The sequence below is a fragment of the Cygnus atratus genome, chromosome 1 (genome assembly GCF_013377495.2).
Source record: "Cygnus atratus isolate AKBS03 ecotype Queensland, Australia chromosome 1, CAtr_DNAZoo_HiC_assembly, whole genome shotgun sequence".
Lineage (NCBI taxonomy): Eukaryota > Metazoa > Chordata > Aves > Anseriformes > Anatidae > Cygnus > Cygnus atratus.
The window spans coordinates 26,920,711-26,937,575 of NC_066362.1; the positions used below are offsets into that span (position 1 = coordinate 26,920,711).

The 16,865-nt window shown below is 41.5% G+C and overlaps 1 protein-coding gene across 1 annotated transcript; it reads right to left on the bottom strand.

Annotated features, from left to right (window-relative positions):
- Positions 1-793: 793 nt before the first annotated feature.
- Positions 794-9,815, bottom strand: CAV2 (caveolin 2). Its single transcript, XM_035544379.2, has 3 exons — positions 9,582-9,815; positions 9,312-9,499; positions 794-2,293 (listed from the first exon to the last, which is right to left on the bottom strand). The coding sequence occupies exons 1-3, from the start codon at positions 9,726-9,728 to the stop codon at positions 2,143-2,145; spliced, it is 486 nt and encodes a 161-aa protein (XP_035400272.1). The 5' UTR covers positions 9,729-9,815; the 3' UTR covers positions 794-2,142.
- Between the last annotated feature and the right edge of the window lie 7,050 nt (positions 9,816-16,865).

Consider the following 16,865-nt stretch of genomic DNA (forward strand, 5'->3'; position numbering starts at 1 on the left):
CTAGTCTCAAGGTTGGATGCAAACCTGAGTTCTCTCAGATCTCAAGCTTTTAAAGGACTCCTTTTAGTCACAGGAACCAGTACTGATTGATTTTTTTTTTTAATTAATTCATCATGGGGATATTTTTTGTGAAAAAATATCTTTGTAAACATCGTTGGACTTTGTAAAAGAAAAAAAATATCAAAAGAATTCAAGCCTGGCTTGATTAATTTTTATTTTCAAAAGATGTGTTTCTGTTTTTAACAAAAGAAAGATCTTTTGAAGAGCACATCTGAAAAGAAAGCTAACTTCTTGCAGAAGATGGAACTCCAGAGAAGTTTCAGTGGGCACCAGTCATTAAGATCCAGTTTTTGAAAGCCATATGAATCCCTCTCTGTGACAAATGGAAAAGATGTTTTTAATGTACAAAGATGTTCTTAATGTACAAAAATATGCATCGTTAGTTAGCTTCTGTAGGCCAATGAGCAAGAAGAAGAAAATTCTGCAGTTCACTTGTAAATAAAGCATGTGCCCTTAAAAAGAACTAAGCATTTTTTGAATATAGCCAAAATTCTGCATCGAGAGACCTGCATCAGAGAAACATTCTGTCTGGGCTTAATTTGACACAAAGAGATACATCATTTTCTGATATAAATAAGTTAAATACAGTTGACAATAGTGGAACTGTGTCGATGCTCATCCACTTCTTTTCCCTATGTCATATTTTGGAAGAACTGCATAGTATTCTAAGCTGTTCAGCATTTTAAGAGCTTTTTAAAAAGTTGAAAAAAAAATGAAAAAATGAAGCTGAAAATAGGAAAAAGCTGATGTTTTATTATTTTATTATTTGTCTTGTTTGACAAGAAATCTGTGCTGCTATTTTAGAAAATAAAATTCTAAATCATACAAACATTTTGCAATTGGCAGAAAACAGCAGCATAAACCCTAGGCTAATGTAATTTTAATGTATCTCTGCATCTGTTCCGTTACTCTTGTTTACAAGCCCTATCAGGTGCAGACCGAAGAAAGGCTTTTTTTATGGGTTAGACTTTAGTAAATAAGCAACATGGGAAGTCATGTCAATAGATAAGGAGAATTAGACAAGGATACCGATTACACTTACTTGACATGTTTAACAGCTTGCCACCTAGTTAAAGTGCCAGCATAGTGTCTATCATTTGAAATATCACAATGTTCACGCAGATAATACACAGAAATAGGCAGGGTTGCATTTACTACAGCCCATTTTTAATAAAAAACATTTCTCATAAACAGATATTTCCAACTCTTTTGCATAGTCATGTATGAAAAAACTTGTAATCTTTTCTTTTACACACAGCTATGTATAATGGATATACTAGAATTGCACAGCAACACTTAAAAATCTGCATAATTTATAAATTGAAATTTTAGTTATCTAAAGTCATTTTTGCAGTGTCTTACTCTGGCTGCCTAATAAGTTTGTTAGAGTTCAAATACCATAGAAATAATAGTTAAAAGAAAGCTGATCAAGTGCCATTTACAAAGGTACAAAATATACAGCAAAGTTAACTTCTCATTAAATAAAATATACATATTAGTTGATGTTCCAAATCATTAGGTAACACCTTATTTTAAGGGATAAACTTACAGGGATCTTTTTCCCCAGTACAGGATAATTACACAACAGTTAATTTCTCTGAATGCTTATGCAATTAGTCACATTCATTTTAACTGTGGATAATAAAGGACTGAGTATATCATTCTGCGTAGTGAGGGCCAAAAACGATCCCTACTGGAATCGCAGTAAAGTCAATGTGAAACCCTTGGGACCATTTTCACCTGAAGTATCCCAGCCTACTAATTTAAAAATTTATAGCAATAGCGCCAATCATTATCACTGTGGTGGCAATTAAACCTCCAAGAGAATTCTCCTGTAATCTAGCAATCAACGTACCATTAAAATAAAGTGTTGCCAACTTATTCCACATTTATTCTGCTGTTAAAATAGTGAGATATGAAAACTTAGTCTTAAATCGATTCCCTGAAAATAAATGAGTTTTAGAATAATAGCATGTTCCCACTTAAACCAGCCATTGTCATCTTAACAGTTTGGAATGAATGTTACATTAGCGAAGAGGTATAACACCATCTACAATTACAGCAGCGTTGCATCCCCGACGTTTACTCTTGATCTAGGCGTATATTAACCATGGCAAAGCATCGGCCCACGCTATGAAAGGTAGGTTCAATGAAAACATCCGTCAGGCTCTTCCATATGGTTTGCACTGAAGGCAAGACCATGAGACAGGTTCTCACAAACGGCACCACAACCCTGTAAAAGAACAAATTGAAGATTTGTAAGATTACTGCCGATACAGCATGGGGAAATAGAGATAACAAAACCCAAGTGTGAGATCTTATGGAAAAGGAAGGTGATTTTATGACTCTAAATCTCTAAGCAATGTTATCTTAGACTCTCACACTCATTCTATGTAGATTTTGCTCTCTCACAGCCTCACACCTACCCATGCATAAGCACCACGACATATGTGCTCCTCTGGCTGGGCTCATTTGTGTGCAACAGCTTGCTAGTCCTCATCATGTCTCCGCTTCTTAAATGGCAACAGTGAGCTAATTTTTGGACATGCCTTTCATAGGGGTCGACTTTTGCTGTCTCTTCCTGCTGCTGGAAGAGATGCTGTATGTGACGGGCTGCAACCTCGCTGCCATCCCGCTGCGGTTGAAGGACAGGGATGTCCTTTAAGGAGTCAGGAGTGTGGGTCCTGGAGGCTTGACAGAAACCACACACTCCCCAGTTTGATTGACTGGGAACAGTGAGTGTTCTTTATGATCTGTTTGGCACATTCTTTTGTCCCTTGCCTGATGTTTCTTCTGGCATTTCTTTTCTCTGTCTCTCTCTCACACATACCTCATCATTCATTCTACCATCATTCTACCATCACTGTTACAAGCTACTCCAATAAACAGAATCAGTAAAGTGATATTCAGCTACATTTAACTGCCATAGTAGGAGACATTGCAAACTTCATATATATGGGATCTTGTTGATATTGTGAAGCTTTTCACTTATGGGTGAGAAACTAAGGTAGAATGAGGTCAAAACTCCTGATCAGGGAAAAGAGCTCTCTCTCTCTCTCTTTTTTTGTTTCCTTTTTTCCACTCAGGGTGCATACTTGAACGTTGTGTGCTTCCAGTCTGCTGAGCAGTAGTAATTACGCGTGTATGCTCTCCATATGCCCCAACTCCAAGGCAATGCCATGAGCGGTGCCTTGAGCTAAGCGGACTAACACCAGAGGCAAGCCAGGCGGGCACACGTGGCTGGCTCACCAGGGCCAGCAGATGCAAGACACATGACCATGCTAGTGTAAGTTATTCTCCTTTTTTAATCACTTACTGGCCAAACCCCTTAGTCATTTCACTAAGCTTGATGGGTACAGACAAATCCAATGTATAAATAATTTATGTAATACCGAAGTGGTACTAGAACAAGGTTCTCAAAAATCTCCATGCTATATGTAACATGTATTTCCTACGTTAGGTAGAAGAAGATATAGATTCTTTTGATAAAGACAATAAACTCTTCTAGTTCACTGTTGCATTCAAAATTTAAGACCCCAGTCTTGCTTCCACATAATTCTGGTGCAGAACTGCCATTGACTTTGGATGGGATGAAAGAAATATTAGACAAAGTATTTAATTTATCACAGGTCTGAAAAATATGTATTGTGTATTTCCAGTGAGTACTGTTCAGAATAACAGTGTAGAAAACAAAAACAAACAAACAAACAAAAAAGGTACGTTTTTAAAAAGTTAAAGTTTTTACCTAGACTGTCAGAATTAAAAAACATATTTTCAATGTTTATCTAAATGGATTCTCAGCTTTTAACATACAGTGCAAGCCATATACTAGTATGTCTGTGCTGCACTCTAAACTAACCCAGATGGATTATAACAAGAATAGTTTTTCTAAAACCCTCTTTTTCTTTGTCTCTGCTGAAACAGCTAGTAGTATACACATTATATAGAACTGTGAGTGTTACTGGAATACTGTACCCAGTTTTATACTGAACCCTGTAAACTGTTTTATAATCATGTATAGTATCAGTGTATATAGGACAGGTAATTTATAGAATATAAAATCAGGGCCTCACTTGTTAGCACACAGTTCATAAGCATCATTAATGGAAAGGGAAGAAAATTGGTATTTCTCCAAGCAACATGGAGAAAACACCAGAAATGACTACTCAGCTTTTGTTGACTTCACCCCTTTCCCATTTCGGTTTAGTTTGTAAAGACTGCTGCCTCTCTGCTGCCATCTAAATTTAATTTGGCCTGCATCTTTTTTTAAAATCTAACTGATTTGCAGGGAAGCAGAAAAGTTTACGTTTCTATTGGATCCTCCATAAACTGGATCACACGAACTACAAACTAACCAAATACCACATTATGCAAAAGTTTCACAGAAAGATGCCGTGACACATGAGAAGTTCATTAGGAAAGGCTGGAAAAGCAGTGATCATACTACCCGTAACTACTATAGAGATCATCTATGTAGCACCAGATATCAAAATTTTTCAATAATGTTAAACACGATAAATATGAATGTTTTGATAACGTTCTGTAATCTTTTTATACTTATTATCCAATTTTATGGTAAATGCATGCAAAAAACACCATAGGCTATCTCCATAGGAGGATATGTGAAACATGCTGGCAAACAAAACTAATTAATGTATGAAGCTTTCAATTTCTCAATAAAAGTCAGTCTACTTAGTATTTTCTAACTTTTATAATATTCATACATGCCTATGTATGTATCTATGTATATAAGTATGTATATTGTTCCGTGGAGTGACCAAGCACAATTTAAAAATAAATAACCAAGTGCCATTAGAGGCTTTTTTTTTGTGACCTATCATATAAGCATTAACATATACAGCCTTTACTTACGATGTTGTAGATTTACTCTTGTGTGCACTTCTACTCACAGACACAGTAACTACTTGCTTGAGTAATGTCTACCAGTGGAAGTAAAGTTGGTATATCCTAAGGATATTGACATTTACTGCAATTTTGGTACTACTAGTATAACCACGTGGTAAAGCACTAGAAAGAAAAACAAACTTCTGCTGATATTGATATATATTCTGCTGATATATATCTGATTTGATATCTAAGCTGAAGCATAGCCTAGGTATTTCAACTACCCGTATGACCTGTCATTGAATTGTGCTATGTATATATATTATAAAATACCCATCCCTTCACTAAGTAGGAGTCACCTCTTTTGGGAGCTGTTGACCTGAAACGAGCAGATTATCCTCCTTGTTCCACCCTATTCTTTTTTTTCTTTTCTTTCTGTTCAGGGAATGACATCTACGATATTCTACCCATCATCCTTTCTCACTTTTGCTCATTTTATTTTTTTTCCTGCTACTCCTTAATGAAACATCGTCAAGAACCAAGCACCTCTTCAAAATGGCAAAGAACAACTTAATTCTCATTTACAAGGATATTTTCAATTTCTCAGGAGGTAGTTCAACTTTTCATAGAGCTGGGTAATGTGTTTGGAGTAGTCATTCACTATTAATTCAAATTCTTGCTTTAAAGTGAAGAATCACATCTTCTCCTGTGATGTCTTTCAAAATGGAATCCCAGTCATGTCTTAATCCTGTTTTTCAAATACTGTATCATCCAGTGGTTAAATTACCCAGCTCCCCAGGTTTGAGTGTGCACTACATTATGATTTTGAATTAAAAGCCTTGCATGGCACTACAGTATAAGCAAGTATTGCGAACAGACTCCTAAGTATTGACTAGCAGTTTCAGAGCTTCTTGTAGAGTCCTATTAACCCTTGGGCTACTTATGAGTGCATTGTACATCCCAGGACCTAGGTAGACTGGTAAAGATAAAACTAAAAAGGAAGCAAGACAACATCTGCCTACTTCCTTTTCAGAAGACATGGGTATACAGCATGACAACACCAGACCATAAGGCCACCTTCGTGGCACAGCTGAACTTTAACTTCTTTTGATTTCAGACAGGCAAGTAGGGATGAATTCAGGGTTGAATATGAATAAAAGCAATACAAACGGGACCTATGGAGAGTGAGGTAAGAGATGATGCATGCCCTTATCTACTTCCCTGTGTGTATGCCCCTGGCACTGTGAATGGAAGCTCAAGCTAAGAGGAGCTGTGAATATCTACTACTCTAGCAGATGACAAGAGTACAAAGCTAGGTGAGTCCTTATGCTTCAAAGCCCATCTCAGACCCAAGACTTAGGTTATGGATTTTCAATATAAATAAATATGAGAACACTATTCAAACAAGACTACAAAAAAATGCATGTGAAGTTCAAGTGCTAATTTTCAAGAGGTTGCAAATGTGTGGCTAGGAACGAGAATTAGTCCCTGATCTATCTTAAAGATCATGATTTTGCAAGGGCTGCCAGGAAAACCGGCGGTGTCCTGCTTATATTCAAAAATCAGTAACCTTAACAGCTTCTGTCTAAGGCTGTATTTAAAAGTTTGCTCAGACATTCACAGAAAGATGTTAAAAGTTGGTCTGATGACTTCTGATTGTATAGTCTGTGCCAAGAATGACAGCCATCAGTAAAAAAAAAGCAATGCAGAGAAGTAGCCTTCCTTGAACTGGCTTGTATGTAGGTTACCAACCTGCTACCTATTGCAGTTTTGACCCATTGCTATCTTTTACCAGGCAGTGTATATATGGAATCCAGCTCAAGTAGCCAGTTTGAGAACAGAACCATAGTATGCTCATTTTTTATAGGTCACAATGAAAATTATGGTGTATTATTACGTATTTCTTCCTCGGTTTTCTTTCTGCTTTCTGTGATGTCTCATGTGCTTGCTTCCTTTTTTTAGAGCTCTTTTTGCTGATGAAAGACAACATTTACTATCAGATATGGGGGTGCAACTCATGAAGTGTCCTTGATGCATGAGGAGCGCTGTCAGACTTTTGTGGACTTTTGTTGTTGAAGCAGTTTCATATTTATCCTTGGGGAAAGGTTTCCCTGCAACTGATCAACATCATCATCTCAATGGTTTGAATGCACAGAGGGAGGCACAGAGACTCTGATAAGCCCTCCTGCAGGCAGCCATGTGGGAGGGTGTGCTCAGAGCTTTCCCATGACGTTTCAACAGCTGAAGACAGAGTTACAATAAAATTCCCTTCCCCTCACCCATAAAACACGGAGTTACTATTTTTCCAGACCCATTGGGATTACGTGGAAGCCAATACCATGTATTTAGGGTCCCTACGGCCTGACCCTTTAATACCTCTGATATCTGTTGCTCCTGAACTACCCTCCCAAATGTACAGACTTTGAAATCCTTAATCCCAAGATAGCTGGAATGCTGGGAGCTGCAGAAAAAGTTAACATAGGCTCAGTGTGTTCAACCTTTGTGTTGGAATAAACCCAGGTTGTGTCTGTGGGAAGACTAGACTGTGTTGGCTTTGGATTGTAGCATTGGGTGGGATCCAAGGGGGTACAGATAGCATTCCTGAGCTATGCAATTTTTTTTCACACTCAATCAGTTGCAAGGAAGATCAAAATGAAAGATCACCTCCATATTGACAATGAATCTGGGGACAAAAAATTAGTTAGTGGGGAAACAGATGCGGTCACAGAAAGTCAAGGAAAACTTTTCAAAATTGAGTGCCACATTCAGTCAGTTCTATTTCAGATGCTCTGGGAATCCATAGTTCCTGACAGAGTCACTAGGGACTACTTGCATAAATAGAAATAGACCTCTGAGTCCTGGTTCAGTGAAACTCATGTCTATGTATCCAGGCTGTGAAATACAGATACAAGATCATTCAGAAGCACAGAAACTTATTAGTCTTAATAAATTGTGTATCAGTGAATTATTCCATAGATACTCCACTATTTAAATGTTTGCCTACCGTACCCTTTTGCAGTCATGGTATAGAACAGCACAGTGACCAAAGGCAGATCTAAAAGTCTGGGCACGCTATACGATGTCCATAATGATTTGGGGACCAGAGAAGTAGCAGGTGGGTGGCTTTAAATTAGATCACAACTCCTTTGGATATTATACAAACTCTCCAAGCTCCAAAATTTGAGTTAATCAGTTTTTGAAGTAGCTTATAACAACGTCATCAACCCAAACGTCCATTCCACTTTGGAAAACAGAAATCTGCAACCAAAAGATTGCAATCAGAGGTTCATACATCTAATGTATTTCTATTATTTTGAGTCTGTTTTCCAGTTTGTGGATTGTGTTTTGTTTTCCTTACCAAAGGAAAACGTGATTCCAGTACTACCCAAGTCAAATGAGACTTTGGCCAAAACCTATGTATATGGAAAATCCTAGTCTGCAGGAGTGACATTGATAATCCACATTTATCCCTTCCTCTGCAGCCTGATGGATTTTCAATTCTCTTCTCAATGTCATTCTTTCCCCTGCCTTTCTTCCTTCTCCACAATCAACTGCCTTTCTGGGTTCAAGATACTCTTCCCTGGTATTTTGCCAGTATTTTCTGTTTCAAGTACACCAGCTTTACTGGCTTGGAGAGCGACTGTATTCGCCTGTGAACCTGGGCCATGGTCAGAAGCCGCTTTCCTGAGCTCTGAATGGGTTCTGTGCTTTGTAAGTGATTTGGGGTACTGCACCTAGAGCTGGCCATGTACCAGATATAAGGCAGTGACAGCAGACTTTGTGACAGCAGCAAAGAAAGCACAAGCTGGGCCCTCAAAAGCTTTCTTCAGGCTGTGAGGAAAAAAAGGGAAGAGGTAACCTTACTGAGAAGATGTCAGGTGTAGGTAATACTTCTGCCCAGGTCTTTCACTTAAAACACAGAATTACAGAATGGCTGAGGTTGGAAGGGACCTCTGAAGATCATGTAGTCCAACCCCTCTGCCGAGCAGGATCACCTACAGCACGTTGCGCAGGATGGCATCCAGGCGGGTTTTGAATATCTCCAGAGGAGACTCCACAGCTTTTCTGGGCAACCTGTCCCAGTGCAAAGGGGCACAGCGAAGAAGTGCCCCCTCATATTCAGCTGAAACTTCCTGTGCTTCAGCTTGTGCCTGTTGCCTCATCCTCCACACATTTTAACAACTTCTGTACTCCGGTTTACAAAAACAAGCGGCCATTACTATAACTAGAGCCAGCCGAGGTGCTATAGAAACAGTGAAACAGGCTCTCAGCCCCAAGGAGTTTACACAGAAAGGCGTGGGGCGGAATCACCGCGAAAGCAACGTTTTCACTTCCCTCGCAATATAAAGCGGGCGGCCCGGGTTGACCTGGCCGCCGTTTGCCGAGGCGGAGCGGGGCGCACTCACCAGATGTGCAGGCAGCTGAGTGCCGCGAACACGATCCCGGCCACCAGGGCCAGCGGCACGGCGAGCAGCAGGCTCAGGAGCTTGTAGAGCACGTACTTGCTGAGCTCGAAGAGAGCGTGGCTACAGATCCAGACCTTGTCGAAGGAGTGGGTCAGCTCGGGCTCGGCGATCACGTCCTCGAAGCCCAGCTGGAAGAAGAAGCAGCGCCGTCAGCCGCTGCCCCCGCTCCGCTCCCTGCCCCCGCCCCAGCCCCAGCCCGCCCCGACCCACCTGCAGGTGGGCGTTGAGCCCGTGGGGGTCCCGGTCCTGCTCGTCCTCCGCGTACTTCTCCGCCTCGGACAGCGCGGGGCCGCCCGGCGGGAAGTTGTCGTCGTCCATGAAGATGCGGGTGTCCGCCTTCTCCGTCTCCAGCCCCATGGCGCTGCTGCCCGGCCCGGCCCGGCCCTACCCTGTCCAGCCCCGGCCGCCGCGGCTCCGGCGGGCTGGGGCGGAGCGGGAGCGCCGAGCCCCGCCCTGCTGAGTCCCGCTCCGAGGCCCCGGGCCGGGGAGGAGGCCCCGGGCTGAGGCCGCCCCTGCCGCGGGGCGGGCGGCACCGGGCGGCTGCTGGGGGCCGGGGCTTCGCTTTGGGCGCAGGCCCCGCGCTGCCTTCACGGGGGTCTCGGTCGGCCCCGGCCGGGTTTTGGGATCTGCTGCCCTCCTGCCAGCCGCAGGGGGAAGGCAGGAGGCGGGAAGGTGTGAGGCCGGTGCCCTCCGCGGCTCCCCTGCCCAGCCGATCCTGCTCAAACCGCCGGGTGGTTGCCGCAATAAAATTGTCCATCCATCAGTACAAGCTGTTACCGTGTCCTCCCTGGGCTTTAGCTGCGGCCCGTGCAATTTATTTCCTCTATTTTATTTGAGAACGTGGTTTAAGCCTGAGAGTGCTTGATATAAAAGTGAGTAAATGGCTCTAATGACAGCTAGCGCTGTCTGATAACACTGATCTGCGCTGAGAGCTGATGCACCGTCAGTTGCACATTATTGCTGCATCCAACAGCCATAGAATCACTAAGGTTGGAAAAGACCTCCAAGATCATCTGGTCCAACCATCTCCCTACTACCACTGTCACCCACTAAACCATGTCTCTAAGCGCCAGGTCCAACCTTTCCTTGAACACCCCCAGGGACGGTGACACCGCCACCTCCCTGGGCAACCCGTCCCAATGCCTGACTGCTCTTTCTGAGAAGAAATGTCTCCTAATTTCCATGATCTCTCCCAGAAAGTGAAGTAATATTGCTAATCAATGTTCCAGGCTTGTTGAATTTGAAAGAAGCTGGCACTAATAATTTTCTTTACTTTTCACCAATGTGTTAAATTAAGAACAACCTTAAGCTTAGTGAAGCTCACAGGAAAGTGATATAAAAATAACTGTCCAAGTTTTGGGTAGGAAATCACCTAATACAATGCTCTGGACCATACTGCATTGTTCTTGACCGGATAACTTCTGCAGAAAAGCTTTGCATCTTTGCATAGCTCATGTTGATGCTTTTTTCTTCCTTGCTAACAAGTTTAATGATACTGGTGTCACGTAAATGGTTTAGATCCAACAGTGTAGCTGTGGCTCATTAACCATGAAGGCTCACAAATAGCAGCTTACCATAGCTTCAAATGCAAGCAAAGAAACAACGTGATGACTTGGGACATACTTCTGAGCTGCATTTCTACCGTCACACCCAATTCATCTTTTTTTTTGAGTGGGATGAGCAAAAAGGCCAATTGTCTGGGTTGAGGTTCAAACCCACTCCTCAGGATGCTTCTGTCCAGCAATTTTTTTTTTTTAACCTCTAGGTATGGAGAGCTGCTGCTCCAGCAGTTGAGTGCAGCCTGAAGGCATTCAGCGGGCTTCTGGTGGCTGCTTGGGTCGGACACAGAAATTTGGGTTTGGTGCTGCTGAAAATTAATTTAGGGACAACCCGTGCAAGATGCCAAACTAGCCCTTTGGCTACTGAAGTCAGACCGTTCTGGTTTATGTCAACTACTTTTTACCTTCCGTCTCACTGGACACATGGATTGGGGTGTGGTGCTGCTCCTGAACAGATCTACCCACTTCCCAGCCACTCGTCCTGCATCTCACTCCACCAGCCAGCTGGAACGTCGAGCCTGTGGCTCCCTGTGCTGAGATCCAAGTTTGCTAAAAGCAAGGGGGTGGCTCTCCTTGCAAGATTGCACAAGGCACAGCCCCTCACTGGAGAGTGGTCCTGGAGTATCAGCCCTATTTATAAAAACAAGACTAGTACTTTTTTGTTAATGTCCATCTGGTTTTGAAAGCTGTTATTTTAATAGCTGATAAACCATGTCTGTTAAGACAGCTCTGTGGAAAATGAAGAATTTTCCTTTATAATCTCTGAGGATTGGAGGATTTGAAACAAAGTAGTGATGCAATTGATCCTGAAAGAATAATATTTTTTCATGAAAAACCTGTTTAAAAGCAATAAAAAGTTCAAGGTTGTAGACGACTTGGGATGTTGTTTCTTGAGAACCCTTTACAACATGCTGTTTTCAATAACTGGCAGTTATTTTGGAAATGATTTGTATATGAATTATCAAATGAGGTTGACTGCAAAGCCCAAGCAGTGTCAAGTTCTGATCCCTGGCTTCTCTGGCAAATGTACAGAAAACAGAGAGGCATATGCAACGTTCAGTAAGGGTGGTTTTTCCAAGTCTCCCCCCTAGCCTGCTTGCTCTCCCCAGGGCTGCCAGGCTCAGCTCTCTGCCAGCATGGCTGGACAGTACAGTTTGAAGGACAAAAATAAGGGTACAGGGCAATGACTGCAAACAAGGTGGAAATTGGTCCCTGGCTATCTTCTCCAGTCTTACATAATGCTCTGCAATGTCATTTGGACAGATGTTCATATGTATTCCTCAATCTCTGTGTAGATAACCAGATGACTATGTGATGTCAAATCTACGTGTGTGCTTTCCATACTTTGGAAAGTACACATGCACCAGGTGTAGTTCTTCAAGGTGCTTGAAGATACCATCAGATATTGAGGAGATAAAATGTTCCTGCATTCTCTAAACATTGCACATTTTGTTGCTCTGCTTTTTGACAAGAAAGAGAAATTATTCTTTGTTACAACTTCTTTGTATTCTTCTATGAATAGTCTCTAGGAATTTATTGCAGTATAGACTGCATAAATGCTGAGTAACAAATATTCTCTCAAGGAGTTCATAATCAAAAACAGGTGCAGGTGTAAAGATGCATTCTGGGAAACAAGCAAGGATGATTCAGGATCCGTACTTTTATTACTGTGTTCTTATACACATCCTTTAAAAGAGAGTTTTAAGAACTGGCTTGGAGAAGGGTTGAGAAGAAGCATCATGAATGTTCATGTTTCATTCCTGTAAGGCATGAAATGCAGTGAAAGGGGAAACATTGCAGCTCACACGCACATTTTTGGAAGATAAAGTTCTCAGCAAAAAAAATAATTCATATTTGTCAGTGGCAAAGAATGGGTTAAGCTGGTTACATTTAGCCTCTAACCAATGTGTAATTTTATTGCAAAATGTCAAGTCAGTTCAACCTTTGTTTTATAAGGATGTTCCTGTTTAAACTTTGAGCATTACTTTGATTATTGTAGTGTTTTATATACAAATAGAGACTATCTTTCCTGAACATGGCAAGGATGTCATTTATATGGCTTTTGGCAAAAGCTTGAACAATTATACTTTGTATTTGAGAAAACTCTCCAGTCTTTGCAACAAGACCCTGAATAATGTCCAGTTGGGTCTCATCTATTCTGTTTGGCTTGTCTGAGTTCAGTTCTCAGGTTATTTTTTGCCTTTTTCCCCTTTCTTTTCCCTTTTAAAAATATTTCTAACCTGATCTAAAGTGATCACGTCATGTTTATCATGTTAATAGCACATTGCGTTTTCAGAGATAAAGGGCAAGGAATTGTATTAATTTCTTTTGTCATCTCATTGGACTTGTAACAGATGTGTTTCTCAAGTAAATTATTTTCTTTTCCAGTTCTGTAGTGAAAATCTGAAGGATTTCAGAGTAGCCATGAGAAGAGTCTTTTATTTTATCCTCACATCTTTATGACATGTCTGGGGAATTTTAGTTACTGCTGCTTCACAGGTGGACTGGTGGGACACAAAATGTCATATGGGCTCTGAGAATTTGGGAGCGGTACAAGTAAGGTGTGAAAGAGTGGCTGCAGCCCTCCCCTGACCACACAGGGAGGGCAGAAGGGAGAGGGAGCTGCAAAGATGAGATTTCTAGAAGTGAACCAGGCAGTATAAATGGGGAGGGTACAACCCTTTTCCCCAACTTTCTTTTTGATAAACGCATGCATAAATCCATATGAAGGAAGCAGGTGTGGTGAACTGAGGACTTTGTGTGGCATTCAGGGATATGCAAGATGAGTTAAAATGAAGCAAAACACAAAGGATCTTGGAGATCAAAGATACGGACTAGAATCTAGATTTTTGTTTGTTTGTTTCAGAGTGAGTAGATTCAATATTCAGACTTGATATATATGGAGAGGTTTAAGCTGAAAACTATCACCTTGTCTTGATTTAGCTGTATCTGTATATACAAAAATTACTTGTTTGAAGTTAATAGGAAAAGCAAATGGGAAACTTTTGCCAGAAGTATTTTACCAGCATTCATATGGGAATTTGTCACCACTGAGCCACTGACTCTTGACTAGTTGCATGAAAAAGCATAAGTAGGTCCTGCCTCTGTATAGATAATCTCTTACTCTCAGTTGCTTTTATTGTAGCTTTCTGTCCTGTGGAGTGTAAATTTGACTGTTTTCAGTGATCAATCAATGTAAATAAATGGAAGCCACAGCTAAATATTTATATTTATTTTGCCAAATTATATCCAACTCTGCTGAATTTAAGCCAAAAGCTTCTGTGAAGTCTGTCAGGGTGAAAGCTGCTTACAGAGTAGTCATGATGTGATAAATGTGTTCAGGTCAAAAACTGGCCGCAGAAATGGTTTTAGGATTTTCTGGATCTCTTTCAGCCAAGCTAGGCTAGGGGTAATAGAGATGTTTATAATAGCTTTCAGCATAGCCTCTGATTTCTAATATGAGAAAGAAAGAAAGAAAGAAAGTACTCCCATGAGGTCTCCTGAGTTACTGTTTTGATGATTTACCAGTAAGTGCTCAAATCATGTCTAGTGTGGGGCTGAGACAATTTGCTACTTAAATCCAACAGTGGGAAATCAGTTCCTTGTGAGCAGATGGAGTGCATGGGGAATAGCAGAGGGGCTGGGCTGAAGCATTTTTAGCTTGTTTCTTTTTTCTGTTCTCCAATCAGTAGAACTCTGGAAATGCTTTCATTGTGTTTCCATAATTTGTACTCATCTGTTTCCTTCCTTCCTTCCTTCCTTCCTTCCTTTCTTTCTTTTTCTTTCTTTCTTTCTTTCTTTCTTTCTTTCTTTCTTTCTTTCTTTCCTTCTTTTTTTCTTTCTTTCCTTCCTTCCTTCCTTCCTTCCTTCCTTCCTTCCTTCCTTTCTCTTTCTCTCTCTTTCTCTTTCTTCCTTCCTTCCTTCCTTCCTTCCTTCCTTCCTTTCTCTCTCTTTCTTTCTTTTTCTTTCTTTCTTTCCTTCCTTCCTTCCTTCCTTTCTCTCTTTCTTTCTTTTTCTTTCTTTCTTTCCTTCCTTCCTTCCTTCCTTCCTCTCTTTCTCTTCCTCCCTCCCTCCCTCCTTCCTCCCTTCCCTTCCCTTCCCTTCCCTTCCCTTCCCTTCCCTTCCCTTCCCTTCCCTTCCCTTCCCTTCCCTTCCCTTCCCTTCCCTTCCCTTCCCTTCCCTTCCCTTCCCTTCCCTTCCCTTCCCTTCCCTTCCCTTCCCTTCCCTTCCCTTCCCTTCCCTTCCCTTCCCTTCCCTTCCCTTCCCTTCCCTTCCCTTCCCTTCCCTTCCCTTCCCTTCCCTTCCCTTCCCTTCCAGTATTTGCTTGTCACTGCATTTTGTAGGTCTCAGCAGAGCTCTAATTAACATGTTAGCATATGCTACAGGGTAAAATTCATTACGCCTCAGTGGGACCCAGATTTGAATAGTGAAAAAAATGGTGATCTAATGAGGGAGGTCCCAAGCTGGGCTGTTTGGGGGCTGACTACACGTGTGATACGTAATTTAAGGTTTATAGTAGTACAGGGACTGTTATAATGCATTTTTTTTTCTGTGTGCTTGAGTATGTTGAAGATTATAAGGAACTGTGTGGGCTGCTAAGGAAGTATTTAAGACAGGTTCCTGCTAAGTGGGCCAGCTACATGTTGTAAAAGGTTGGGGCAGGAATGTAGGGTATGGAAAGCTGATCAGCTCTGGCTGGCAGCTCCTGGTGCCTGTTGGTGCTACAAGCCTGCCCCAGCTGGGGAAGAAAAACATCTCGTTCAGCCTTATAGCATGATCTTCAAACAGCTACTGCTGTTCAGCTGACTGGTGGTGGCTTGTTAAAATGTGGAAACCCAAGTGTTTATGGCTGTTTATTCATAGAGCAAAGAAAGGCATTAACGTTTCATGTAGCATGAAACCAGAACCCGAACGCTGATCAAACCTTGAGAGCTTGCACTGTGGGCCCGCTAAGGTAAAAAAGGAAAAGGGTTACGGTGGAGGGGATATGCAAACAGCCCTGCTGGTGGTGTGATCCACAGGAAGGACCAGACAAGGAGGTCTGTGTGAGCACCCAACAGTCAAACTGCAGGTTCTGTCGGAAAATCATTATAAAAGCAGTAGCTGTGCTTGGCCGCCATCCGTTGCAAATATTCAGGGCTTAGCTCTCTGTGATGGAGAGCCCTGCTTTTTAGCTTGCGCTACACCTCGTCTGCTGGAGATTGCTAAATGCTCTGGTTTAGTAGGGCTCTTTTAATGGTTGTTTTATATTTTTGTCAACGGAGTGTTGCTTCACAGGGCACTAATGTCCAGATGATTACTGGGAGTTGCCAAGTGGCAGGCAGGCGTGGGTGGAGAACTCTTAAAAAATGAAAATCAAACTCTTCACCTTCCCAGTAGCTGCCCCAAGTGTAGGTGCTTTGGACTTAAAAAAAAGTGTGATAATTTTTCTGAAGATGCAGATTCTTATCCGTTCAGCAGCTGGATCAAATACATCTCAGAGCAGTTTGTGAAAGCTGTCCAGCTGGAATCTGACTTTAAATATGACAATCACTTGATTTAGACTAGCATGGTTTAATTTGCATTTCTAAACCACACTTCAGCCATTTACTGCTACTAAGTTTTCCGGATGATTCCTGCAACTTACTATTTCACAACTCCCTATGATGAAAGCTCTTTGGTCTTTTCACAGGTTTCTGCTCTTTTCATACTTTGGATATGGAAGGGAAATACTGAGTATGTTATGCTTGAATTAGGTCATTCTCTTCTGCAGTTCTTGTGCCTTTACAAAAATACTTACGATCTGATAAACTACTTATCCTAAGAACACATTTTTGGTCTGTTTGCAATATGTTGATGAGCCAGAAAGTCTCCAAGGAATTTAGGACATTCTCAGCAATAAATTAATCCAACCCTGGAGAAACAACAAAACCATTTTTTTCTAAAATATAGAAAA

Coding starts and splice junctions, on each gene's coding strand:
- CAV2 (XM_035544379.2), bottom strand. CDS start 9,728: ATGGGGCTGGAGACGGAGAAGGCGGACACCCGCATCTTCATGGACGAC. Junction 9,500..9,581: donor GGCTCAACGCCCACCTGCAG/GTGGGTCGGGGC, acceptor TTCTTCTTCCAG/CTGGGCTTCGAGGACGTGAT. Junction 2,294..9,311: donor CTCAGCTGCCTGCACATCTG/GTGAGTGCGCCC, acceptor GTTCTTTTACAG/GGTTGTGGTGCCGTTTGTGA.